The following is a 26,842-nucleotide window of genomic DNA, read 5'->3' as shown; positions in this document are numbered from 1 at the left end:
TGGGGACGGAGCACGATGGCACTGGGGTCACGGCACCCCTGCCTTGTACTGACGGATTAAAAGGCAACGGGGGGCCAACGGAGCCAGGGATCGGTCCTGAGCCAGGGCTGGATGTGGCCCGGGGCGCGGCGGCATTGGTAATCTCACCAGAGAGGATTAGGGGAAACTTTTAGTCCCTTTTTCAGGGCTAATCCCTGGGCATGGGGAGGGTCTGGGGATGCATCCTGCCCCTCTGAACCCCTTCTACCCCAGCAGTGGAGCTGCTGGGGCCACATCCTGCCACCCTGAATCATTTCTTCTCCTCGCTGAGGGATACGGGGACCGCACGAAGCTCCTCGCAGCCTGTCCAACCCTGCGGGCAGAGGTGCTCTGGCTGCATCCTGCCCCAAAACACTGCCCTGGTGGTGCTCAGCTCCCATCCTGCCCCGAAACACTGCCCTGGTGGTGCTCAGCTCCCATCCTGCCCCTGCCCTGGGTGCGGCTCAGCCCCCATCCTGCCGTTCCATTCTATTTTGCTGTGCCCTGGGGGTGCTCAGGCCCCATCCTGCCCCTCTGTGCCCCCTTTTCCTTTCCTCCCAGGACCTCATCCTGCCCCTCCCTTCCCCAAACGGCTCCCAGTGCCCCCCAGCTGCCCCCACTGGGATGAACTGGGGCCACTCCACCCTGGAGTGGGGCTTCCCCCCCCCCCCCCAATAGGATCTCCCACCCCCCCTTAATTCCCCAGCTTTAAGAACTAAGGGCAGGATGGTGCTCCCCCCGCAACCTGGGGGTCACCTTAGCCCCCCTTTCTCCCCACCCCCTTTCCCCCCCCCCCACTTTTCCTCCCCTTTTACGCCCCCCCCCCCCAAACCAAGCAGCGACCATGTAAAAGATTCCATATATTTCACATGTACAAAAAGTCACCGGGAACTGGGAGAGGAGTTTGGAATTTTGGGGTGGGGGATGGAATTCTGGGGAGGGGGAAGAAAGGGGGCCATTCTGCACCCCCCCACCCCTCAACCCCAGCCTGGCTTTGGTCCCTTTTTTTGGCAATTAGTGTTGATATCAGTGGTCAAAGTGACGAGCGCGGGGTTGGGGGGGTCCCTATGGTGGGACGCAGGGGCTCTGACCCCCCCTCGCCCCCCGGGGGACCCCCGATGCGGAGCGGGGGCACCCCATGGGTTCAGCCCCCACCGCAGCCATGGGCAGGATTTGGCCCCTGCTGTGGGGAGGGGGTCCCAGCCACAGGGTTCCCCCCAGTTTGGGGGGGACGGGGATGTCGTCTGTGAGGATGATGCTGTCCCCTGGGTCCTGGGGGACAAAGCGAGGTGAGGAGGGGAAACTGAGGCAGCTGAACCCCCCCCAGCACTGCAGCCTTACCCTTGCTTGGCTACAGGCGGATCCACCGTCGCGCTGTGGGATGGAAGGGACAGTGTCAGGAACTCTGCACTGGGACCCAGTGTTGTACTGGGACCATGCACTGGGACCCAGTGTTGTACTGGGATCCAGTGTTGTACTGGGACCATGCACTGGGACCCAGTGTTGTACTGGGACCATGCACTGGGATCCAGTGTTGTACTGGGACCATGCACCGGGATCCAGTGTTGCACTGGGACCATGCACCGGGACCCAGTATTGTACTGGGACCATGCACCGGGATCCAGTGTTGTACTGGGACCATGCACCGGGATCCAGTGTTGCACTGGGACCATGCACCGGGACCCAGTGTTGTACTGGGACCATGCACTGGGATCCAGTGTTGTACTGGGACAATGCACCGGGATCCAGTGTTGCACTGGGACCATGCACCGGGATCCAGTGTTGCACTGGGACCATGCACCGGGACCCAGTATTGTACTGGGACCATGCACCGGGATCCAGTGTTGCACTGGGACCATGCACCGGGATCCAGTGTTGTACTGGGATGCAGTACTGTAGCAAAGGCACCATGCCAGAACCCAGCCTTATACTGGGATCCTGTACTGGAATCCTGTGCCGGTACCCAGCCTCGCACCAGGATCCTGTACTGGGATCCAGTAGCAGGACCCAGCCTTGCACTGGGATCCTACACCAGGTCCCAGTTTTGCACCATGATCCTGTACTGGGATCCTGTACCGGGATCCATCCTTGCACCGCGCTCCATTCCCGTGCCCCTGCTCTGCTGGGCGCTGGGTGGGCACCGGGTGGGTACCGGGCACCCAAGGGTGAGGCATGCGGGGCGGGGGGCGTGCAGGAGGGGGCATGCAGGGGGCTCCGGGGGGGGCTCCGGGGGTCCCGGCGTGCCGGCGGTACCTGGGGGCTAACAGGTGGACTCGTCGTGGTGGGACGGGTCGCAGAAGAAGCGAGAGCCCCGCTTGGCGGTGCGGGCGGTGAAGGGGACGCTCTTCAGCGCTGCAGGGGGGGGGGTCGGGGCGGGGGGGGGACACGGGGACACGTCAGCCCCCGTGTGCCCGGGGACCCCGGCATCGGGGGAACGGAGGGGGCCGTTACCGGTGATGATGTCCTCGATGGTGCCGTCCTTGCCCTCGTAGACGGGGCGGTGGTCCTTGGCCTGACGGCGGCGCAGCTCAGCGATCAGTTCCTGCTGCTGCCACTTGTTCCGCTGCAAGGGGGGGACACAAGGGTCAGGTGTTGGGGACAGTGGTGTTGGAGGTTCAGGGACACAGAGAGCGCAGGTTGGGGACACAGAGGTCACAGGTTGAGGATGCAAAGGTCTCAAATTGGGGAGATGGGGGTCCAGGGTTGGGGACACAGAAATCCCAGGTTGGGGACACAGAGGTCACAGCTTGAAGATGCAAAGGTCAGGTCCCAAATTGGGGAGATGGGGGTCCACTGTTGGGGACACAGAAGTCCCATGTTGGGGACACAGTAGTGCTCAGGTTGGGGACATGAGTCTTGGATCGGGGACACAAGGTTGGGGGCACGAGGAGCCCACACTGGGCATATCAGCATCCCATGTTGGGAACACAGGGAGCCCCACTTGGGGACATGAGTGTCACAGACTGGGGACACGGGGGGGGTCTCAGGCTGGAAACAGGGGGGCCCAGATTGGGGACGCAGAGATTGCAAGTTGGGGACGTGCGAGTGCCTCGTTGGGGACACGGGGAGCGCAGCTTGGGGACACGGGCCCCCAGATTTGGGACAGAAGGAGCTCAGGGTGCCAAGTTGGGGGGGGGACACAGGTGTCCCCTGTGTGTCCCCTCCCTGCTCACCTTCTCCTGCTTCTTTGCCTCCTGTGCCAACAGCTTCTCCCGCATCACCTCCTCCTGCTTCTTCCTCATCTCATTCTCCTGCTCCGCGTCCTGCGGTGACAGCGGTGGCACCAGTGTCCCCCTCTTCGGATGCACTGTCACCAAGATCCCCCCCCTCCTCCTCCTCCTTCTCCTTCCATCCCCCTCCCCACCCCCTTCTCACCTTATAGGAGCGGATAAAACGCGCGAAAACCGGGAAAAAGACGGACGGGGGAGTGGTCTTGGGGCTCTCGCCGAAATAACGCACAACGGCGTTGTATGCGTCCTGCAATGGCAACCGGGCGTCACCGGAGCGGGGGTGTCAAAGCCCGATGGGTGTGCAAGAGGAGCGTGCAAAGGTGTGCAACGAGGCGTGAGCGAGGAGGGTGCAAAGCAAGGCTCGTGAGTGAGGGTCGTACAAAGCACGGCGAGCGGAGAGGAGGGTGTGAAGGGAGGTGCGTGGGACAAGGTGTGCGCAAAGAGTGGGATGAGGCTTGCACGAGGAACGTGCAAAGCAAGTTGTGCATGAGGAGCGTGCAAAGCAAGGCTTGCACTAGAGCCGTGCAAAGCCAGGCAGGTGCGACAAGGCTTGCACAAGAGCCGTGCAAAGCCAGGCAGGTGTGACAAGGCTTGCACTAGAGCTGTGCGAAGCCAGGCAGGTGCGACAAGGCTTGCACAAGAGCCATGTGAAGCCAGGCAGCCGTGCACGAGGAGCATGCAAAGCAAGATATGCACGAGGAGCGTGCAAAGCAAGATATGCACGAGGAGCGTGCAAAGCAAGGCGTGTGCGAGGCTCACCTCGGCTGTGCGTGCGTCCTTCTGCAGCCGCTCCAGTTTGCCCTCGCTGGCGGCCAGGAAGGCGCGCAGCACGCCGTGCTCGTGCAGTCCGCACTCCCGCCGCAGCAGCTCCATGCCCCGGCCAAGCTCCTTGACGTCGAGCAGCACGTTCTCCAGGGACACTGTGGGGACACCAGATGTCACACGGACAACATATTGTCCATGATGACCAAATGACTCGACTAGTGGATGGGGAAAAGGCTGTGGATGGAGTCTTCTTGGACTTCAGGAGAGCCTTTGACACGGTTTCTCACAGCGTTCTGCTTCAGAAACTGTCTCCGGCATGGATGGGCGCACACTCTCCTGGGGTGGAAACTGGTTGGATGGCCCAGAGAGTGGTGGTCAATGGAGTTAACTCCAGCTGGAGACCAGTTCTAAGTGGGGTTCCTCAGGGCTCGGTACTGGTCCAGCCCTGTTCAATGCCTTTATCAATGACCTGGATGAAGGCATCGAGTGCACCCTCAGCAAGTTTGCAGATGACACTAAGCTGGGAGGAAGCGTGGATCTGCTGGAGGGTAGGGAGGCTCCAAAGGGATCTGAACAGGCTGTATCCATGGGATGAGACCAATGGGATGAGGTTCAACAAGGCCAAATGCCGGGTCCTGCACTTGGGGCACAACAACCCTGTGCAGCTACAGACTGGGGGAAGAGGGGCTGGAGAGCTGCACGGAGGAGAAGGACCTGGGGGTGTGGATTGACTGACCATGAGCCAGCAGTGTGCCCAGGGGGCCAAGAAGGCCAACGGCATCTTGGCTTGGATCAGAAATGGGGTCCAGGGAGGTGATTCTCCCTCTGTACTCAGCACTGGGGAGACCACACCTTGAATACTGTGTTCAGTTCTGGGCCCCTCACCACAAGAAGGATGTTGAGGCTCTGGAGAGTGTCCAGAGAAGAGCAATGAAGCTGCAGAAGGGGCTGGAGAACGTCTGATGAGGAGCGGCTGAGAGAGCTGGGGTTGTTTAGCCTGGAGAAGAGGAGGCTGAGGGGAGACCTTATTACTCTCTACAACTGCCTGAAAGGTTGGAGAGAGGAGGGCGCTGGGCTCTTCTCCCAAGTGACAGGGGACAGGACAAGAGGGAATGGCCTGAAGCTCCACCAGGGGAGGTTCAGAATGGATATCAGAAAAAAATTCTTCACAGAAAGAGTCATTGGGCACTGGAACAGCTGCCCAGGGAGGGGGTTGAGTCACCTTCCCTGGAGGTGTTCAAGGAACGGGTGGATGAAGTGCTGAGGGCCATGGTTTAGGGAGTGTTAGGAATGGTTGGACTCCATGATCCAATGGGTCCTTTCCAACCTGGTGATTCTATGATTCTATGGAGCCCGGGGAGGATATGCCGTGTTTGGGGTGGGGGGGAGCGCAGGGACAGCACCTGCAGCCGCCTTCTCCACAAAGTGCAGCTCCTGCCAAAAGGTCGACAGCTCCGGGTACTTCTCCCGTACGGTCAATGCGATGAAATGCAGCAGCGTCATCTTCCTGTCTGTTGACTTCGTGTCCAGGAGCTGCAAGATGATTGGGGGAGAAATGGGGGTGTCAAAGATGTGAGATGGAACCCCCAGCAGTCAATGTGGCCCCAAGGACCTGGACGTGAGGTTTGGGGTTGCCCACCAGGTCCAAGCTCTGCAGTTTGAAGCCGTAGACGGCGCCGCGTTTGCTGCTGTTCATGTAGTTGCCCAACGCTAAGATGATCTGCAAAGGGGGAAGCATTAGGTTTGGGGGGGTCAGGGAGGAGTGAGACCCCTCCCTAGGACCTCCTGACCCAGCTACAGCGAGGACAGAGGGTGCAGCTCGTGGCTCCCCACATAGAATAGTTTGGGTTGGAAGGGACCTTAAAGCCCCTCCAGTTCCACCCCCCCGGCCATGGGCAGGGACATCTCACTGGATCAGGTGCCCAAGGCCCATCCAACCCGGCCTTGAACACCTCCAGGGATGGGGCAGCCACAGCTTCCCTGTTCCAGGGCCTCCTCACTCTCATGGTGAAGAAGTTCTTCCTCATGTCCAGTCTAACTCTGCCCCTCTCCAGTTCATCCCCGTTCCCCCTCGTCCCATCCCCACAGCCTTTACGAACAGCCCCTCTCCAGCTTTCCTGGAGCCCCTTCAGGTACTGGAAGGTCACTATGAGATCTCCTCGGAGCCTTCTCTTCTCCAGGCTGAACAACCCCAACTCTCTCAGCCTGTCCTTGCACAGGAGGTTCTCCATCCCTCGCAGCATCCTTGGAGCCTCCTCTGGACCCGTTCCAGCAGCTCCATCTCCTTCTTACATTGAGGATTCCAGAACTGACCCCAATCCTCCAGATGAGGTCTCACAGAGAGGAGCAGAGGGGCAGAATCCCCTCCCTCCCTGCTGGCCACGCTGCTTTGGACGCAGCCCAGGACACAGGTGGCGCACATCGTGGCTCCTGTCGAGATTCTCATCGACCATCACCCCAAGCCCTTCTCCTCGGGGCAGCTCTCCATCCCATCATCCCCCATCCTGTACTGCAATCGGGGATTGCCCCAACCCAGAGGTAGGACCTTGCCTTTGGCCTGGTTGAACCTCCTGAGGTTCTCACAGCCCCACTTCTCCAGCCTGTCCAGAGCATCCCTTTGTCCCACCACGCTCACCTCCAGCATCCGCTTCAGCTTCTGCGAGGACTTGACGGAGGCTGAGGCTGCGATGATGGCGTTGAGTTGCTGCAGGGGGGCAGAACAACGGGATTCAGCTGGGACCTGGGTCCCCAAAATAGTGGGCTTTTATCCCCCCCTCCCCGGCTCCGTACCGGTGTCAGCATCTGGAGGTTCTCGGTGAAGTTGCCGAGGAAGGCCATGATGGCCATGCGCTGCGGCAGCCGTTCCACCTTGCTGAACTGCAGCATGAAGCGATCCTCGTCCGCCAGCTCCTCCAGCGGTTTGCGCTCCCGCTCGTACTGCCGCAGCGCCTTCACCTCCGCCTCCGTCGGCAGAAACCGCATCAGGCACTCCACAAAGTCCACCGGCACCGTCGTCAGATCAAACCTGCACCGCGCCCACAGCGGTGGAGACTGGAGCCCCACTGCGCCCCGGCCAGACCGTCCACAGCCCAACCAGCGCCCCTGCACCCCAACAAGACCCCCTGCACCCCAACCACAACCCTGCACCCCAACCAGACCCCCTGCACCCCAACCTGTCCCCCTGCACCCCAACCAGACCCTCTGCACCCCAACCAGACCCTCCGCTCCCCAACCAGACCCCCTGCACCCCAACCAGACCGCCTGCACCCCAACCTGTCCCCCTGCACCCCAACCAGACCCTCTGCACCCCAACCAGACCCTTGCACCCCAACCAGACCCCCTGCACCCCAACCTGTCCCCCTGCACCCCAACCAGACCCTCTGCACCCCAACCAGCCCCCCTGCACCCCAACCAGACCCTGCACCCTAACTGGACCCTCTGAACCCCATTCAGCCCCCCTGAACCCTGCCTGGTCCCCCTGTACCCCAACTGGACCTTCTGCATTCTGCCTGGTCCCTCTGAACCCCAGCCAGACCCTGCACCCCAACTGGACCCTCTGAACCCCATTCAGCCCCTTTGAACCCTACCTGGTCCCCCTGAACCCCAACCAGACCCTGCACCCCCAGCACCCCCTTGGCTGCCCCCCAGCCCCCCCTCATGTCCCCCCGTACGTGTGGATGGCCCTGCAGATCTCCTCGGCGCTGCGGCCCGCCTTGCGCAGGGTGATGGCCAGGTTCTTGGCGCGGTTGGCCTCCAGCAGCGTCACCTTGCTGGCCACCTTCTGCGACGCCTTGTTCTTGGCACAGACGAGGTCGAGGGCTGGGCCCTGCGCCTTGGTCTTGAAGAGCTCCTCGAAGCGTTCCAGGTCGAGGTCCTTTGGGGACAAAGATTTTGGAGCTCGAAGGTTGTGTCAAACGCTCATCCAGTCGCTCAAGTTGACTGAGCTCACCTCCAGCACCCGCTCGTCATCCAACTCGCTGAACACCGTCCCGCTGATCTGGTTGGGCTTCAACGCCGTCCAGTTGAAGACGGGCAAGCGGAACTTGGTCTTGATGGGCTTCTTGATCCGAATGGCTGCCAGCGGGACGGGAGCCAACTCAGCCCCACCACGAGCCGCCCCAGCCTGGCCCACCATGCTCCAGGCTGTCACCATCTCCTGGGCCACCTCAACCCCTGGGTGACCCAACCCCCTGGGCCACCCCATCCCTGTGCCATGGGTCTGCGCACCCATCCCTTGGCCACTGCAACCCAAACACCACGGTCCTTGCAACCCCCGTTGTCCCCACACCCTCGTTGTCCTCATCTGCAGGGTCTCTGCACCCTCGTCCCCATCCCCAGGGTCATTGTCCCTATCTCCATGGCCCCATGGTGCCCACATCCTCCTTGTCCCTGTCCCCAAGCTCCCCACACCCTCCTTGTCCCCATCCCTGTGGTCCCCAATCCCTACCCGAGAGCCCGACGGTGAGGGTGATGGAGGGAGAGGCCCCGGGCAGCGGCGGAGCTGGGGGACACTTCCCTGTGGAGGGAGGAGGGGGTGACACCATGTCCCAGTTCGGGGGACCCCCCCAGCCTTGAGAGTGGACCCAGCATTGGGGACATCCCAGTTTTGGAGCCCAGCTCCATCCTGGGGATGCTCCAGCCCTGGGACACCCCCACTTTGGGGATCTCCCCAGCCTTGAGAGTGGACCCAGATGCAGGACACCCCACTTCTGGAGACACCCCAGCCTTGGGAGTGGACTCAGACCCAGGACACCCCAGTTTTGGAGCCCAGCTCCATCCTGGGGATGCTCCAGCCCTGGGACACCCCCACTTTGGGGATCTCCCCAGCCTTGAGAGTGGACCCAGATGCAGGACACCCCAGTTTTGGGGACACCCCAGCCTTGAGAGTGGCCAAGCATTGGGGACACCCCAGTTTTGGAGCCCAACTTCATCCTGGGGATGCTCCAGCCCTGGGACACCCCTATTTTGGGGACCCCCCCATCCTTGAGAGTGGCCCACCATTGGGTACCCCCCCAATTTTGGGGGCACCCCAGCCTTGAGAGTGGCTCAGCATTGGGGACCCCCCATTTTTGGAGCCCAGCTCCATCCTGGGGATGCTCCAGTCCTGGAACCCCCCCATTTTTAGGGACCACCCCCCCCATATACCCCCCTCCTCACCTGGCAGCGGGGGCGCGGGGGGCGGCAGGGGGGGTGGCGGTGGGGGCGCTGGGGGCGCAGACTCCACCGGGGGGGGGACGGGGAGCCGGGGGGGCTCATCTGGGGGCAGGGGGTCGGGCTGGGGAGGGGGTTCGGTGCCGGGGGTCGGGGGGGGCGGCTCGGAGCCGTAACGCCGCCGGAAAGCCTCGTCCTTCTCCTTGATCAACCGCCGCAGCGTGTGCACCTGGTGGCTCGTGTGCTCGAAGGTCTCCTGGGGACAACAAGTGTCAGGTTTAGGGGGGACACCAGGACCCTCCCAGGCTCCCCATGGTCCTCACGGTGCCCCCCAACGCACCTTGACCACCTCCAGTTCCTTCTCGCGCTGCAGCAGTTGCTTCTCCAGCTCCGCCACGCGCATCATGTTCTCGTTCTCCAGGTCCAGCAGCTTCTCCGTCAGCTACGGGAGAGGACACGGCTGTGACTTCAGCTTCGGGACCTTCCTGGTATCACAACCGACCTCCTCAGGGGCAAAACACAATGTAAGAAGGACACAAAGCTGTTGGAGCGGGTCCAGAGGAGGTCACGGAGATGATCGGAGGGATGGAGAACCTCCCGTACGAGGACAGGCTGAGAGAGTTGGGGTTGTCCAGCCTGGAGAAGAGAAGGCTCCAAAGAGATCTTGGAGCAGCTTCCAGTGTTGAAAGGGGCTCCAAGAAAGCTGGAGAGGGACTCCTTCCAAAGGCACAGAGCGATAGGATGAGAGGGAATGGCTTTAAATTGGAAGAGGGAAGATTTAGATTGGACGTTAGGAAGAAATTCTTCATGATGAGGGTGGGGAGACCCTGGCCCAGGTTGTCCAGAGCAGTGGGGGCTGCCCCATCCCTGGAGGGGTTCCAGGCCAGGTTGGATGGGGTTTGGAGCCCCTATCCAGCGGGAGGTGTCCCCCTGCCCATGGCAGAGGGTGGAACTGGATGGGCTTTGAGGTCCCTTCCAACCCAACCCAACTCTATGAAATCCAGACCCTGAGCAGAGATGTCCCAGGACGCAGAACGGAGCATCTCCGGCCTCCCCTACGCTCACGTACGTGGGATAGATGCTCCTCCAGCTCCTCCACCTTCTCCAGAGCCACGTTCTTGGTCTCAGCATCCTCCAGCAGACCTCCGACATCGAAAACATTGTCCAAGTACGCCTGGATCTGCACCTGCAGCTTCTCGCTCTCCGTATGCCTCGACTTCTGTGGGCACCGGGGCGGCGTCAGGGACTTGGGGGGGTTCCTTAAGGTGCCCACCCCGCAGTACCAATGTCTGAACTCCCAGTTTCCCACTCTCCCACCCCAAAATCCACCTGGGATCTCCAGGAACTTCACGGGGGGGAGAGAAATTGCCCCACCCTGAGCCCCTTTTCCTTCCCTTTGAGGGTTCAATGCTCCCAGTTCCACCAGTAGAGAAGTGGTGGGGCTGCAGGGGGGGGAGGAATGGCTCAACCCCCTTTTCCCCCTTGTCCCTGTAGGACCTCCTGTACCTGCAGGAACTCCTCCAGCCCCAGTTTGGTGAACTCATACTGGAGATGGACGCGGAAATTCATGTCTTCCACTGAATGCACCACGATGTTGATGAACTGCATGCAGGCCACCTGCGGGCAGGGCTGGGGTCACCGGGAGCCCCCACCCCAGCATCTCCTGCCACCCCCCATCATCCCCCAGGACCAAGCGTCCCACCATGAAGTCGATGCTGCTGTCCTCGTTGCGGAAGTAGTCCATCAGCCGCTCGAAGCGGTGCTTCTCTTTGCAGACCTGAGTAGGTGCGGACGGGGGGTTAACCTGGCTTGGACCCCCACCACCACCATCACCACCACCACCACCAGCAGCCACTGACCCCAAATCTCCTCCATTCCAAACCCCAAATCCCAGTCTGGTCCTGGAGGCATCAGTCCCACCTTGACCTCATCCTCCCTGATCCCTCCATCCCCTGTGCTCCAGTCTCCCCATCCCAACCTACTCCTGGTGCCCCCAATTCCTGCATTCCCTGGGTCCTGGTTCTCCATCCCAACCTGGTCCTGGTGGCCCCAGTGCTCCCAACACAGTCTGAACCTGGTGGCCCCAGTTCCTCCATTCCTTGGATCCCGCTCATCCAGCCCAGTTTGATCCTGGTGCCCCCAGTGCCCCCATCCCACCTTCATACTGGTGCCCCCAATTCCTGCATTCCCTGAGTCCTGGTCCTCCACCCCAGCCTCACGCTGTCCCCCCAGTGCCCCCATCCCACTGTGCTCCAGTCCCACCAGTATCTCCATCCCCTCTGCTCCAGTCCCCCCACCCCAGCTTCATCCAGTCCCCCCAGTATCCCCATCCCACTGTGCTCCAATCCCACCAGTGCCCCCATCCCCCTCTGCTCCAGTCCCCCCAGTCCCCCCACTGCGGCCCTATCCAGTCCCCCCAGTATCCCCATCCCACTGTGCTCCAGTCCCCCCAGTTCCCCCATCTCAGCCTTATCCAGACCCCCCAGTACCCCCATCCCACTGTGCTCCAGTCCCCCCAGTTCCCCCATCTCAGCCTCATCCAGACCCCCCAGTACCCCCATCCCACTCTGCTCCAGTCCCACCAGTATCCCCATCCCAGCCTGCTCCAGTCCCCCCAGTGCCCCACCCCTTTCGCTCCAGTCCCCCCCATCCCAACCTCCTCCAGTCCCCCCCAGTCCCTCCCTCTCATCCTTTCCCCCCAGTCCCCCCCAGTCCCCCCAGTCCCCCCCATCCCAACCTCCTCCAGTCCCCCCCAGTCCCCCCCTCTCATCCTTTCCCCCCAGCCCCCCCCAGTCCCCCCAGCCCAGTCTCACCCCGTTCCCCTCTACTCCCCTCGTACCTCCTTGAAGTTGTCGAAGGCGGCGAGGATGATCTCGTGGCCGCCCCTCACCAGGCACACGGCCGCCAGCAGCTCCAGCACCAGCGCCTTCGTCCTGGGACCGAGCAGCGCCGTCACCATCACCGTCACCCCCAGATGGCACCAGGGACCCCCCCAAACCCCCTCCCCTTCCCCCTCTTTCCTTCTCACCTGGGGTTTTTGTTATTGAGGCTCAGAGCGATCTCGTTGACGGCGTGAGGATGGGACATCACCAGATTGAAGCCGTACTGTGGGGACGGAGCGGAGGCGGCGTTAACCGTGCCGTGGCGGTGGCCTCGGCGTCACCGCTGCCTCCGCGGCTCGGCGGTACCTGGTAGTTCATGATGGCCCTCAGACACATGATGCAGAGGTGGACGTCATCCTTCTGGCTCACCAAACGCGAGTTCTTCAGCGCCCTGCGGCTCGGCAGCGTGCCGTAACTGGGGGGCAAGCGGGCACCGGTGAGCAGGACGCTGGCAGCGCCGGAATTGCACCGCCAGCGCTCAGCCGGCACCGCGGTGGGGATGGCGTGGGGATAGTGTGGCTTTCAGAGGGGCAGAGAGAAGCGGCCGGAGGGCGAGAAGGACAGAGAGGTTGAGCGGAGACGCGGAGCGAAGCCGCCACTGATGCCGCGCCGGTTACTTACCCGGCGAGGCGGGCGCAGAGGAGAGAGAGAGAAGAGAGCGCAGGCAGAGAGAGGGACCCCAGGCCTGGAAGCAGAGATGGGGCGCGTTACCCCGAGCGCGCGGCACAGCCAGAGCCGGGTGAGCGTGCACCACGCATGCCATGGCACAGAGCAGGACAGGGCACGGCGCAGGCCACCGGCGCCACGAGACACGGGAGACGGCACAGCCGCGGGGTGTGGCATGCACCATGCACCGAGCAGGACACGGCACGGTGGGGTTTGCGCCGCAGGCGAGATGGGGCTCAGTACGGCACGCACCGCACGGCGGGATGTGGCGTGGCCAGGCATGCACCGAAACAGGATGGCACACAGCATGGCACACGCCACAGGCAGGATGGCACAGGGCACATGGCATGGCACGACGGTGCTCGGCACGGCACACGCCACGGGCAGGATGGCACAGGGCACATGGCACGGCACACGCCACGGGCAGGATGGTGTCTGGCACAGGGCACATGGCACGGCACACGCCACGGGCAAGACAGCGCTCGGCACGGCGCACATCGCAGCCAGAAGCACGTGGCACGGGGCAGGATGCCATACGGCACGGCCCCGGCAAGCGGCAGCAGCGCGGTGGCCACCAGCTCCAAGCGGCACAGCTGCGGTTGGTGCCCGGCGGCGGCGGGCACACGTACCGTAGGGCGGTCTGGCGTGCCGAGCGGGCGAGGCTGCTGGCGAAGGGGGCGGGCAGGGCGCTGGGGGGCTGCAGATCCTCGATGGATCTGCTCCAGACGCGCAACTTCTCCAGCGCGCCGTCCTCGCCGCCTTCCAGGCCCTCCAAATCCAACCTGGGTGCGACACGCAAGCGGCTTCGGCACGCAAAAGAGCCACGGCCGCCGCGGCAAGCGCTGAAGTGGGCGGTAGCGGTGGGCATTGGCGCGAAGGAGGCGTTGGGAGCCACGATTTTGGCACAAAGAGGGGACCGAGCATCCCATGGCCCTCGAGAACCCGCATCCCTCGGGATGCCCCGGCTGCCCCGGTGCCGATACGGAGCAGGGAGCTGCCCCGGGGACAGCGGGACCCTCGCCATCCCCTTCTCCCAGACCCCCCCTGCACCCCCAGACCCCCCCTGCACCCCAGTACCCACTCACATGACGGCGCACTGGGCGAAGGACAGGTAGTTCACCAGCACATCCAGTCCTTTGTTCTCATCGTTGAGGAACTCGCGCACCCACCTACGGCACCGAGAACCCATCAGCGGCCGCGGGTCCCGGTCCCCCCAGTTCCTCCGTTCCCTGGGTCCTGTTCTTCCAGCCCAGTTTGGTCCCAGTGCCCCCAGTTCCAGCATTCCCCAGGTCCTGGTCCTCTGTCTCAGCCTCATCCTGCCCCCATCCCAGTCTGATCCAGTCCCGCCCAGTGCCCCCATCGCAGTCTGATCCCATCTCCCCAGTTCCTTCATTCCATGGGTTCTGCTTTTCCAGCCCAGTTTGGTCCTGGGGCCTCCAGTTCTCTCATCCCAGCCTCATACTGGTGTTCCAAATTCCTGCATTGCCTGGATCCTGGTCCTCTATCTCAACCCCATCCAGTCCCTCCAGTCCCCCCAGTGCCCCCATCCCACTCTGCTCCAGTCCCCCCAGTGTCCCCATCCCACTCTGCTCCAGTCCCCCCATTATCCCCATCCCACTCTGCTCCAGTCCCTCCAGTGCCCTCATCCCACTCTGCTCCAGTCCCCCCACTATCCCCATCCCACTCTGCTCCAGTCCCTCCAGTGTCCCCATCCCACTCTGCTCCAGTCCCCCCACTGTCCCCATCCCACTCTGCTCCAGTCCCCCCACTATCCCCATCCCACTCTGCTCCAGTCCCCCCAGTGCCCCGCTCCCACTCTGCTCCAGCTCCTGGCCTGAACCCCTCCTCCCCAGACCATGGGGACCCCCAGTGGGGCTCAGGGCTGGGGTGGGGACACTTGGGGACACCTGGGGCTGCGCTGACGGTTGCAGCCCCTCTGCTATCACCCGTGCCAGCACCTGCGCAGCTTTATCTGCCGCCTGCAGCGCGGGAAGGGCTCGGCTGCAAGCACCCTGGGGCGATGGGGTTTGGGTGCCCCCAGCTCTGAGCACTCTGGGGCGATGGGGTTTGGGTGCCCCCAGCTCTGAGCACTCTGGGGCGATGGGGTTTGGGTGCCCCCAGCTCTGAGCACCCTGGGTGAGGGGGTTTGGGTGCCCCCAGCCCTGAGCACCCTGAGGCGATGGGGTTTGGGTGCCCCCAGCTCTGAGCACCCTGAGGTGATGGGGTTTGGGTGCCCCCAGCCCTGAGCACCCTGGGGTGAGGGGGGACACTGGGGTGAACATTGGGGTGTGCATAAGGGATGGGGGGCATTTTTTGGGGGGGGTGTTGCATGGGTATAGGGAGTGTGCACAGCATGTGTGCGCATGGGGTGAGTGTGCACAGGGGGTGTGTGCACAGGGGGTGTCTGTGCAAAGTGTGTGTGCACGGGGTGTGTGTGCAAAGTGTGTGTGTGCATGGGGTGTGCACGAGGAGGGGTGTGCACAGCGTGTATGTGCAAAGGGGAGGTGTGCACAGCCTGTGTGTGCACGAGGGGAGCACCTACACGTGGGAAAGCACACCCCCGGGGAGAGGGACTGTGCGCATGGAGCACACGTGCATGGGCTGCGAGTGTGCATGGGTGTGCACGAGGCGCCAGGGCTGCGCGCATGGGCTGCGCGCACAGGGGGGGAGGTTTGCACACGCACAATGCAGCGTGCGCACAGGGTGGGTGCCCGAGGAGCCCGGGCACACCGGCGGGCTCAGCGCCGAAGCCTGCGGTGCCAGGAGGTGCAGGATGCGACCTCGCAGCTCCTCGCAGGGCGTCATCGCGGCGCATCCGCCCGCGGCATCCGCTGCTGCAGCGGCGGCGCAGGAACAGGCACAGTTCCTGCAGCGCCTGCGACTTCCCCTGCAGCTGCAGCGGGGCTGCACACCAGGAGCCCCTGACCCCCCCCCCCCCCGGGACACCCCCCCACCTCCTGCACTGGGACCCTCCCAGGACCCTGTGCGCCCCCCACTCCCCCCACAGGATCCTCTTCCTGCCATGGGACCCCCCCCCCCCAGAACCTTGTGTGACCCCCCCAGGACCCCCCCACCTCCTGCACTGGGACCCACTGTGTCCCTGTGTGTCCCCCAGACCCCCTATGTACTCCCCGGCCCCCCTGCGTGCCCCCCCAGGACCCCCTGTGTGCCCAGCCCCCCCCCCCCCCAGGACCGCCTGTACCCCCCCCAGGACCTCCTCTGTGGGTGAGTCCACCAGGACCCCTTGTGTACCCCTCCCCAGGACCCCCTCTGTGTGTGCCCCCCCCCAGGACCCCTGTGTGCCCCCCCCAGGACCCCCTGTGTGTGCCGTCCCCAGGACCCCCTGTGTGTGTGTGTCCCCCAGGACCCCCTGTGCCCCCCCCCCCCCAGGACCCCTGTGTGCCCCCCGGACCCCCTGTTCCCTCTCCAGGACCCCCTGTGCCCCCTCCCAGGACCCCCTGTGTACCCCCCCCAGACCTCATGTGTATCCCCCCCAGACCTCATGTGCGTGTCCTCAGGACCCCCTGTGCCCCCCTCAGGACCCCCTCTGTGTGTGCCCCCCCCAGGACCCCCTGCCCCCCCCCCCCAGGACCCCCCCCACTCACCCGATGTGGTTGGTCCTCAGGCTGATCTCCAGTTCCCGCAGGACCTTTGTCGACTCCTGCACTCTCCTCCTGAATTTCTGGGGGGGGCAAAGCCAGGGCTGAGCTGGACACCCCCCCGAACCCCCAGGACCGCCCCCCCTCCCCCCCCCCCCCCCCGAACCCCTCACCTTCCGCGTCACCCCCGGTTCCAAGAAGCTGCGCAGTTTCTGGATGTAGGCGTGGGGGGGGCTTTTCACCTGGAATCGTTCCTGGGGGGTTGGAAGGAGATTTTTTTTTTTGGGGGGTGTCAGTGATGCTGGCACAGCCCCCCCCTCCCCCCCCCAGTCCCCTTCAGCCCCCCCAAAACCCCCACCTGGTCGCAGATGAGGTCCCACTTCTTCTCGTTGTCGTACTGGCGCAGCAGCCGGGCTTTGTCCGGGGGGAGGTTCATGGAGCTCTGGGGGGAAAAGGGGGTGACCCTGGGGGACACGGGGACACTGTCCCCCCCCCGAGGGGACCCACAGCATGGCCAGGGCCCCCCCAGTGTCACCAAGCCCCAAACACAGCCAGGGTCCCCTCGATGTCACCCAGCCCCCCCCCCAAACACAGCCAGGGTCCCCTCGATGTCACCACCCCCCCCAAACACAGCCAGGGTCCCCCTCGATGTCACCCAGACACCCCCCACCCCCAAACACAGCCAGGGGCCCCCCGATGGTCCCTGGCACTGGGAGGCACTGGTGGGCACAAGGCCACATGCATGGCATAGGAAACCAGTGCCACCAGTGCCACCAGTGCCACCAGTGCCCCATGCCAGCTGCCAGCAGCACCGACGCATCCTTCCTGTCTGCACCCGCTTCCTCACCCGCAAACCGCAGCCCCGACACCCCGACCGCGGCGCGACACCCACCGGGGCACCGCTGTCACCAGGGACTCGCAGCGGTGGCACCGAGGAATGTGGGGACATGGGGGGGACAGGGGCTGCCCTGGCAGGACGTGCCACCCCAGCGGGTGATGCGAGCACGGCAGGTGATGGCACCACAGCACCAAATCCACCGCAATGGGAGATGTCACCATGGCAGCTGATGCCACCAGGGCAGGGATGCCACCCCAACAAGTGATGCCACCCCAATGGGTGATGCCACCACCACGGGTGAAGCCATCAGAGCTGCAATGCCACCCCAACAAGTGATGCCACCATGGCAGCAATGCCACCCCAACGAGTGATGCCACCCCAAGGTGTGATGCCACCAGGGCAGCAATATCACCCCAACAAGTGATGCCACCCCAACAAATGATGCCACCAGGGCAGCAATGCCACCCCAAGGGGTGATGCCACCACCACAGGTGAAGCCACCAGGGCAGGGATGCCACCCCAACAAGTGATGCCACCAGGACAGCAATATCACCCCAACAAGTGATGCCACCCCAATGGGTGATGCCACCACCACGGGTGAAGCCACCAGAGCTGCAATGCCACCCCAACAAGTGATGCCATTGGGGCAGCAATGCCACCCCAATGAGTGATGCCACCCCAAGGGGTGATGCCACCACCACAGGTGAAGCCACCAGGGCAGCAATGCCACCCCAACGGGTGATGCCACCCCAACAAGTGATGCCACCAGGGCAGCAATATCACCCCAACAAGTGATGCCACCCCAATGGGTGATGCCACCAGGGCAGCGATGCTACCTCAACGAGTAGTGTCATCACGGTGGCCAATGCCACCCTAATGGGCGATGCCACCGCAGCGAGGTGACCCCCAGGCGGTGCCGGGGGCCGCTTGGCCCCCGCGGCAGTGGGGAGGTGCCCGCACTCCACCCACCCGGTAGCAGCTAAAATTATCCGTTCATCGCTGCCCGCAGGAAACCGAACCCCAGCCTGGGCGCGGCCGTGACCCCCAGATTGCGGGGGGACAGTCCCGTGGGATGAGGGCATCACGGCCACCATGGGGACCCCCAGAAATGCCATAGGGATGGGGCTTCGTACGTCACAGCCACTGGAGAAAGCCTGGGGTACCCAGGGCCCCCCCACACTGGGATGGAGGAGAAGAGGGGGGACATGAAGGGCCAAAGGGGGGGACACAGAGATTCCAGGGGGGTCCTGGGGGGGACATGGAGATGCCAGGGGACAGGGAAACCTGGGAAGGGGGGGACATGGAGACCCCAGGAGGCGTGGAGGCACCAGGCAGGGGGGGACATGGAAGTGCAGGGGGGGGGACATGGAGGTCCCAGGTGGGGGGATTGGGGTGCTGAGAAAGGGGGGGGACACAGAGACACCCCCCCCAGGCACAGGGGGGACATGGAAATCCAGATGGAGGGGACACAGAGGCTCTTGAGGGGGACACACAGAGGTCCCAGGGGACATAGAGACCCTGGGCATGGGGGGGACACGGAGGTCCCGGGCAGGAGTTGGGGGGCACAGGGGTCCCGGGCAGGGGGGGGACCCAAGGGGGGGGCTTGGAAGCGCAGCCGCCGTCGCCCACGTTCCAGCCACTCGGTTTCCTGCCTTTGTGGCAGGAGCTCAGCCGCTTCCTCCACCACCAACTCCCCCCCCCACTTCCACGGGGACCCCCATCCCGTCTGTGTCCCCCCCCCAACACCCCCCCAAGAACCAGAGGCTGCAGCCCACCCGCTTTGGGGACCTGGGGTCGCATCCTGCCCGTTCGGGTCCCCGGGGCGTACGATGGGATGTTTTCCTCCAGGATGATGCTGGGGGGAGCGTGATGGATTTTGGGGGTGACAACATTGGGATGGACCCAAAAATCCATGTGTGTGTGTCCCCCCTCAAGCAGGATGCGCCCCCCCCGCCACCGGCCCCACGGTGACCGGGTGCCACATCCGCCCCGCGTGGGATGCGGGGACGAGCGATGGCCCCACGGGTGGGACAATCCCACGCTGAGAAGGGGGGGGTCAGTGCCCCCCAGTATCCCCAGTTCCAGCTCCCAGTAACCCCCTGGGACCACGCTCGGCATTTCCTGCCCGCCTGCGGCTTCCGTTGGCCGTGGCCACCGGGATGGTGGTACCGGAGGCCGCGTGCCCCGGGTGTCACTTGGCCATGGTGGCCCCCCCAAAATAAAAGCCACCGCGTTGTGCCAGGAGTGACCCCCATGGGGTCGGTGGTGGCGATGGCCCCGAGGTGACAGCGTGGGGACAGGATCAGTGCGGAGCTGTGGCCGCTAAACGGGGGGCGCAGGATGGTTTGGGCTGGTGAGCGCGGCACAACGGCCACCGCCCCGGCGGGAACAGCGGGGTGGGGGTCACCCGTAGGGACCCCCCAGTCACGGGGACAGTGTATTCACAGGGACCCCCAGCCATGGGGACCCCCACTATGAGGGCACTCCACGCTCACAGGAACCCTCAAATATGGGGACCCCCAACACCGGGGACTCCCAACCATGGGGACATTGCATCCATGGGGACCCCCAGCCATGGGGACACTGCACCCACGGGGACACCGCATCCGTGGGGATCCCCAGAATCAGGGATCCCAAACCACAGGGACATCGCATCCATGGGGACCCCCAGAATCGGGGACCCCAAACCACAGGGACATTGCATCCATGGGGACCCCCAGAATCAGGGATCCCAAACCACAGCAACGTCGCATCCATGGGGACCCCCAACATTGGGGACCCCAAACCACAGCAACATCACATCCATGGGGACCCCCAGAATCAGGGATCCCAAACCACAGCAACGTCGCATCCATGGGGACCCCCAACATTGGGGACCGCAAACCACAGTGACATTGCATCCATGGGGACCCCCAGAATCGGGGATCCCAAACCACAGCAACACCATATCCATGGGGATCCCCAGAATCGGGGACCCCAAACCACAGAGCCATCACATCCATGGGGACCCCCAGAATCGGGGACCTCACCCCCGCGGGGGATCCCCAGCATCCAGGAGGGATCCCCAAGCCTCGCGCCTCCCCACTCGCCCCGTGCCCCCACCGGGACTTTCCCCACTCCAAAAGCCCCGGGGCTGCAGGGGAACGGCGGCTCCGGGAACGTGTGCCCCCCCCCCCCCATCCCGGGGAAGTCCCGGTACCGGCGATCCCCGCCCGACCCCGCAACCGGACACCGGGACCGGGAGGGGAACCGGGAGGGGGGGAGAACCGAGAGGGGAACCGGGGGGAAGAAGAGCACCGGGAGAGGAACCGGGGGGAGGATGAGAACCGGGAGGGGAGAAGCACCGGGAGAGGTCCCGGGAAGGGAAGAGCACCGGGAAGGGTCCCGGGAAGGGAAGAGCACCGGGAGGGGTCCCGGGAAGGGAAGAGCACCGGGAGGGGAAGAGCACCGGGAGGGGTCCCGGGAGGGGAAGAGCACCGGGAGGGGAAGAGCACCGGGAGGGGTCCCGGGAGGGGAAGAGTACCGGGAGGGGTCCCGGGAGATAGAGCCGGGGAACCAGAGCAGTGGGAGCAGGGATGGAACACGGAGAAGAGAAGCGGGAACCGGAGAAGGCACTCCGGGAGGAGGGATGGAGTCCCGGGGAACGGCACCGGAGAGGTTCGATCCCTTACCAGCACCAAGGCAAAGCGCTCCTCCAGCTCGCAAGGCTCCGGCATCGGCATCTTACCGGGGGCGAGCAACCCGGGTCCCCCGGGGGCCGCCGCCGTTCCCGGTCCCCGGGGCAGCGCCTCCCCATCCGCGCTCTCCACGTTCCCCATCCCCGGTCCAGGCACCGGGGGGGGCGGAGGAGGCGCGGGGGGGGGGGGGGGCGCTTAGCCCGTCGTCTCCCGGCCCCGCCCCGCCCCGCCCAACCGGAGCCACCGGGGGGCGCCCGAGCCGGGGGCGTCGTCGCCACCGGAGCCACCAGGGGGCGCCCGAGCACAAACGGCACCACCGGAGCCACCGGGGGGCGCTCGAAGGCGCAGCCGCGGCGGCGTCGCCACGTGGGGGCGCGAGAGAGCAGAGAGGAGGACTCCCATTGGCCCGCGCCTCGTCCGCAGCATCCAATCAGCGTCGCGTATTCGGTGCGTGGGCGGGATCGCGCGGACATCGGCCAATGAGCGGCCGCGGGAGTCTGGAGCGGACCAATCGCAGGGCGTGGTAGGCGGGGCTTAAGGGGGCGCTGGCCAATCGCAGCCCAGTCCGTGGCGCAGCGGCCAGCGCTCGCGGCCTGGCCCGGACGGCGCAGCGCAGGTGAGGGCGGGGGCGGCTGCGGGGGGGCCCGGGCCTGGGGGGGGGTCGAACAGCGGCTGCGGTCCCCGGTAGGGCCCGGTGAGGTGTCAATAACGGCGGGGGGTCGGCGGTGTGGGCAGGCCCTGCTCCCCCACTGGCTCTGGGGGGGGTGGGGGGCCGGACAAGGAGGGATGGGGAGCCTTGGGGGTCCCCCCCCATGAGGACCCCGATTCCCTCCCCCACCATGGGGACCCTGAGGGGGCGTTGCAGCCCCCCGTAGGACCCGGTTAGGTGTCAACAACGAGGGGTGTGCGATCTGGACATCCTCTGCCCCCCTCTCTGGGATTGGGGTGGTGGGGCATGCGGGGGGGGGCGATTGCAGCCCCCCCCCCCCGGGTCTGGAGGAGAGGGAGAGGGTGGGCATAGGGAGGACTGGGGGGTCCCCAACCCCCATGGGGCCCTGGGAGCCCCCACTGGGGCCCTGGTAGGTCTCAACGCCACGGGCGCCCCTCCCCCGCCACCTCCGCTGGATCTGTGGGAAGTTGGGGGACACAGGGGTTCTGGCCACTACGGGGGCTCCATCTGGTTCGGGGGGGGGTCTTGGCAGCCCCCGCTGGGGCTCAGTCAAATTTCAACTCTTGGGGGCTCCATTCTGGGCACCCCAAACTGAGCCTGGGGTTGGGGGGGGATGTTTGGATAGGTGTGATTCAGGGGGGCTTTGCCCAGTTTTGGGGGTCCCCCTCCAGTCACAGGGGTTGCAGCCCGGTGTCAGCCACCTCCAACCCCCTCGGAGGCGCCTGGGCGGTGGCTGGCAGGGCCATGGCCATGGGTAAAGGTCGCCTGGCAGCCACGGTTCCCCATTAACAGCTCCAGTCTCTGCCCCCGGACGTTGCCAGCGAAGCCGAAGCAGCTCCAGCCCCGTTGCAGTCGCCCGTGACAGGTGAAGGGCGGCTCTCCCAGGGGTTCGAGTCCCCCAGCCCCAAAGGGAGCGCGGGCCCTGCCTGACGAAACTCGCTGTCACCGCTGTGCCGGGAGGAGGCTGGTGTGCAGCTCCGCGCCTGCCACAGCCACGCAGGGATGGCTGCTCCACCGCCTGCACAACCCCCGGCGAGGCCACGGCACAATGGCCACCGGTTCTGACCCACCGGGAGCCACGCGCTGAGCCAGGAGATCCCAGTGGCACCAGTGGCAGCTGAGCCTTCACTGTCCTGGTGCCGGGATAGCAGGGGGAGACCCTGAGCCCTTCCCCGTGCCTGGCTGGATGGGGTGGCAGGAAGGAGACCCCCAGGCCTGTGCCAGGAGGAGATCCTGGGCCCTTTCCTGTGCCAGAAGAGCATCCCGGGCCCTTTCCTGTGCCGGGGTAGCCAGAGAGGACCCCAAACCCTTCTGTGTGCCAGGGCAGCCGCTTGACAGCCCCATCCTGTCATTCCCTTCCCTTGGGACTCACTGGGCCGGATGAGCTCCCGTAGGTGCCAGGATAAACAGCACCGGCCGAGCCGGCTGGACCAGAGGCTGGCGCAAGAAGGAGCGAGGAGGAGGAGGCCGCAAAGGGAGCCTCACACTGCCAAAGCCTCCTCTGGGGATGTCATTACGGGCACTAATAGTAGCCTGGCACAAAGACGCTTTCCAGCTGCCAGCAGCACTCCCGCGGGGTCGAAGCCTCCTCGGGGGCAGCCCCGGTCTCGCAACAGCCGGCAACACTTGCACCAGCTGGCACAGAGTGCGGCGCGTCCCCAGCAGCTCACAGCTCCTGCCGCTCGCTCCACACGGGACGGGCAGCTCCTCGGCTCCCACTGAGCTCCTGCACAGCAAGGTGGGAGCTTTGGGAGCACGAGAAGGCTCCAACATCCCCCCTGAGCCACCTCGCCTACCTCTTCTCTTGCAGCTTGCACCACTGCGAAGCGGCCAGTGGGCCCACTCGCAGCGCGGCACCATGAACGTCTTTGATCGAAACATCAATTTCGATGCCCTCTTCAAGTTCTCTCACATGTGAGTAACCCCCTCGAGCAGGCAGGGCTGGGGGCTCACGGGGGGCTGCACTGGCCTCGCCACCGACCTCACCACCTCCTCCTCCTCACCCGCAGCTCGGCCTCCACCCAGGAGCACCTCAAGAAGGTCTATGCCAGCTTCGCCATCTGCATGTTTGTGGCCGCCACAGGCGCCTACATCAACGTGGTGACCCACTTCTTCCAGGTGAGGGGTCTCTGGGGCATGGCGGTGGTCCATATGTGCACCCCACTGCCCGTGCTGCCTTGGTGAGGTGATGCCGGGCCCCCAAGCTACGTCTCGCCCCACAGTTCAGCTTCCTGACTGGCTTGGGTGCCCTGGGGCTGATGATCTGGCTCACTGCTACCCCGCACAGCCGGGAGACGGAGCAGAAGCGGCTGGGGATGCTGGCTGGCTTTGCTTTCCTGACAGGTAGGTGGGCACTGGGAACTGCCCCCCCCAAGTCCCACGGGACCCTCAGGCCGGGGGTGTGGGGACAGGGGCTCCGACACAGCCCGCACCACCCGAAAAATGACTCTGGTGACATCCTGCTCTGTCCTTCCAGGCATCAACCTGGGACCCCTCCTGGAAATGTGCATCTCCATCAACCCCAGGTAGGAGCGTGGCCCCCCCCCCAAACCCTCCCCATTGCACCCCCAGATCCCGTTCACCCCCTTTTCTCTCTCCTAGCGTCATCCCCACCGCCTTCCTCGGCACTGCCACCATCTTCGCCTGCTTCTCCCTGAGTGCCCTGTACGCCCGGCGCCGCAGCTTCCTCTACCTGGGAGGTGAGGGGGGAGCCCACGGGGGGAGGCTGGAGGCTCCTTGTGTGGGGCTTTGGGGGCAGTGGATTCCCAGGGAGGGCTTGGGGCTCTGGGGGAGGCACCATGTGGGGCTGGGAGCTGCGTGTGTGGCTCTGGGGGGCCAGTGGGGACCCACAAGGGTCTGGAGGAGCACCACGGGGGTCTGGGAACTCCCTGTGTGCATCTGGGAGGCTAGTGGGGACCCACAGGGGTCTGGGGGCTCCTGGGGAGGGCACCACGGGGGTCTAGGGGCTCCTTGTGTGGGTCTGGAGGGGCACCACGGGGGTCTGGGGGCTCCTTGTGTGGGTCTACAGGGCTGGTGGGGACCCACAGGGGTCTGGGAGGGCACCACAGGGGTTTAGGGGCTCCTTGTGTGGGTCTGGGAGGGCACCAGAGGCTTCGGGGGGCTCCTTGTGTGGGTCTACAGGGCTGGTGGGGACCCACAGGGGTCTGGGAGGGCACCACGGGGGCTTGGGGGCTCCTTGTGTGGATCTGGGAGGCCCGTGGGAACCCACAAGGGTCTGGGAGGGCACCGCAGGGGTTTGGGGGCTCCTTGTGTGGGTCTGGGAGGCCAGTGGGGACCCACAGGGGTCTGGGAGGGCACCACAGGGGTTTGGGGGCTCCTTGTGTGGGTCTGGGAGGCCAGTGGGGACCCACAGGGGTCTGGGAGGGCACCACAGGGGTTTGGGGGCTCCTTGTGTGGGTCTACAGGGCTGGTGGGGACCCACAGGAGTCTAGGAGGGCACCACGGGGGTCGAGGGGCTCCTTGTGTGGGTCTGGAGGGGCACCACGGGGGTCTGGGGGCTCCTTGTGTGAGTCTGGGGGCCAGTGGAGACCCACAAGGGTCTGGGAGGGCACCACAGGGGTCTGTGGCGCTAGTGGGGACCCACAGGGGTCTGGGAGGGCACCACGGAGGTTTGGGGGCTCCTTGTGTGGGTCTGGGGGGCCAGTGCGACCCACAGGGGTCTGGAGGAGCACCACGGGGGTCTGGGAGCTCCCTGTGTGCATCTGGGAGGCCAGTGGGGACCCACAGGGGTCTGGGGGGGCACCACGGGGGTTTGGGGGCTCCTTGTGTGGGTCTGGGAGGCCAGTGGGGACCCACAGGGGTCTGAGGGCTTCTTGGGGGGCACTCTGGGGGACTGAAGCCGGGCCTCACCACCTGCCCTGCCTTTGCCCCACAGGTTTTCTTCTCTCCGGCCTCACCCTGATGCTCCTCTTCTCCGTGGTTAACACCTTCATGGGATCCACTTGGCTCTTCACGGTAAGGACAGACAGATGGACGGACGTCACCTCGCTCTGGTGATGCCACTGTGGGACTTGTCCCCCCTCCAACGTCCCCCCCTTTCTTCCCACAGGCCAACCTCTACCTGGGGCTGATGATCATGTGCGGCTTCGTGCTCTTCGACACGCAGCTCATCATTGAGAAGGCGGAGAGCGGGGACAAGGATTACATCTGGTGGGGAAGGGGAAGGGTGGGGGAAGGAAAGGGGAAAGAAAGTCGGAAAGGGGGGAGGGAAATGGAAAAGGGGGGAGGGAAAGGGAGGAGGAAAATGGGAAGGGGGTGAGGGAAAAGAGGAAAGGAAGGAGGGAAAAGGGGAGTGAATGGGAGGGGGAGGGAAAGGGGGGAGAGAAAGGGAAAAGGGGGGGACAGGAAAGGGGAAGAAAATGGGAAAAGGGAGAAAATGGATAAGGGGGGTGAATGGGAAAAGAGGGTGAGGAAATGGGAAAGGGGGGAGGAAAATGGGAAAGGAGAGGGGAAAATGGGAAAGGGGAAGGGAAATGAGGGAGGAGGGAAAAGTGGGGGGGAAACAGGAAAGGGGAGAGGGAAAGGGAAAAGTGAGGGTGAATGGGAAAGGGAGGAGGGAAAGGGGACTGGGAAACGGGTGAGCCGGCACGGCCTGAGCCGCTTTCTCCTGCAGGCACTGCGTCGACCTCTTCCTCGACTTCGTCAACATCTTCCAGGAGCTCCTGATGATCCTGGGCATGACCAAGGTGGGTGAGGGGCCCCGGGGGCGGCGCAGGGGGCGCGAGGGGCCCTCGGGCACCAGACGGCCACCACGGGGCCGGCAGTGACCGAACACCGCTCCTCTTGCAGAACAAGAAGAAGGAGAAGAAGTGAAGCGGCTCCTGTCCCCATCCGGTCCCCATCCCCATCCCCGTCCCCTCTCTAATTCATTAAAGGGGTTGCGCTTTGCTGCCGATGAAAAGCAGCCCGGAAGCTTTCGCACCTTGTGGGTTTTTCTCTTGTTGAGCTTTTTTTTTGAGTAGAAAGCGACCAATTTGCAGATCCTGCTGGAGTTTTACACCTCCCCCCCAGTTCCCCAACCCAGAGCCCGTGTCCCTCGGGATGAGGTTTCTCCCCGGCTCCGCTGGCGACGTGGCCTCACTGCACCCTTGTGCAGGGAGCCGGGGTGTTATCCCCCTAACCTGTGGGCCCCCCAACACCAGCTGGGGGGGACTTGGGGGGCAGCAGACCCCCAGGCCGCCCCACTGGCTGTTCTCCCAAAGCCAAACTCAATGGAGCAGCCTCTCCTTTAGCACCAGTGCCAAGAACCACGCCGGGAACCAACCCGAGCCAGCCGGCGGGGACAAAGGTGTTGTGATTCCGAGCTCTTCCCAATCCCGCGTCGCC

At 64.6% G+C, this 26,842-nt stretch overlaps 2 protein-coding genes across 4 annotated transcripts; one reads left to right on the top strand and one right to left on the bottom strand.

Annotated features, from left to right (window-relative positions):
* Positions 1 to 908: 908 nt before the first annotated feature.
* FMNL3 (formin like 3) lies at positions 909 to 21,031 on the bottom strand. Of its 2 annotated transcripts, XM_054051274.1 has the most exons (28): positions 20,821 to 21,031; positions 16,670 to 16,753; positions 16,485 to 16,565; positions 16,318 to 16,394; positions 13,798 to 13,881; positions 13,342 to 13,494; positions 12,353 to 12,461; positions 12,193 to 12,269; positions 12,004 to 12,097; positions 10,867 to 10,941; positions 10,671 to 10,781; positions 10,234 to 10,383; positions 9,505 to 9,606; positions 9,171 to 9,420; positions 8,461 to 8,529; positions 7,963 to 8,087; positions 7,685 to 7,887; positions 6,804 to 7,038; positions 6,649 to 6,717; positions 5,653 to 5,733; positions 5,417 to 5,546; positions 4,008 to 4,168; positions 3,394 to 3,495; positions 3,192 to 3,281; positions 2,470 to 2,581; positions 2,272 to 2,370; positions 1,360 to 1,392; positions 909 to 1,290 (listed from the first exon to the last, which is right to left on the bottom strand). In XM_054051274.1, the coding sequence occupies exons 1-26, from the start codon at positions 20,965 to 20,967 to the stop codon at positions 2,279 to 2,281; spliced, it is 3,063 nt and encodes a 1,020-aa protein (XP_053907249.1). In that variant the 5' UTR covers positions 20,968 to 21,031; the 3' UTR covers positions 909 to 1,290; positions 1,360 to 1,392; positions 2,272 to 2,278. The 2 variants fall into 2 exon arrangements, with proteins under 2 accessions (XP_053907249.1, XP_053907250.1); XM_054051275.1 differs by lacking the exon at positions 13,342 to 13,494.
* Positions 21,032 to 21,327: 296 nt separating this feature from the next.
* TMBIM6 (transmembrane BAX inhibitor motif containing 6) lies at positions 21,328 to 26,430 on the top strand. Of its 2 annotated transcripts, XM_054051312.1 has the most exons (11): positions 21,361 to 21,442; positions 22,289 to 22,361; positions 23,307 to 23,410; positions 23,506 to 23,614; positions 23,719 to 23,839; positions 23,973 to 24,021; positions 24,098 to 24,195; positions 25,392 to 25,471; positions 25,566 to 25,666; positions 26,130 to 26,202; positions 26,306 to 26,430. In XM_054051312.1, the coding sequence occupies exons 3-11, from the start codon at positions 23,355 to 23,357 to the stop codon at positions 26,327 to 26,329; spliced, it is 711 nt and encodes a 236-aa protein (XP_053907287.1). In that variant the 5' UTR covers positions 21,361 to 21,442; positions 22,289 to 22,361; positions 23,307 to 23,354; the 3' UTR covers positions 26,330 to 26,430. The 2 variants fall into 2 exon arrangements, with proteins under 2 accessions (XP_053907288.1, XP_053907287.1); XM_054051313.1 differs by lacking the exon at positions 22,289 to 22,361 and having other exon boundaries at positions 21,328 to 21,442.
* Positions 26,431 to 26,842: the final 412 nt, after the last annotated feature.

The sequence above is a fragment of the Cuculus canorus genome, chromosome 29 (genome assembly GCF_017976375.1).
Source record: "Cuculus canorus isolate bCucCan1 chromosome 29, bCucCan1.pri, whole genome shotgun sequence".
Taxonomy (NCBI): domain Eukaryota; kingdom Metazoa; phylum Chordata; class Aves; order Cuculiformes; family Cuculidae; genus Cuculus; species Cuculus canorus.
Note: the sequence above shows the minus strand (reverse complement) of the source record. Positions and strands in the feature narration are given on the sequence as shown.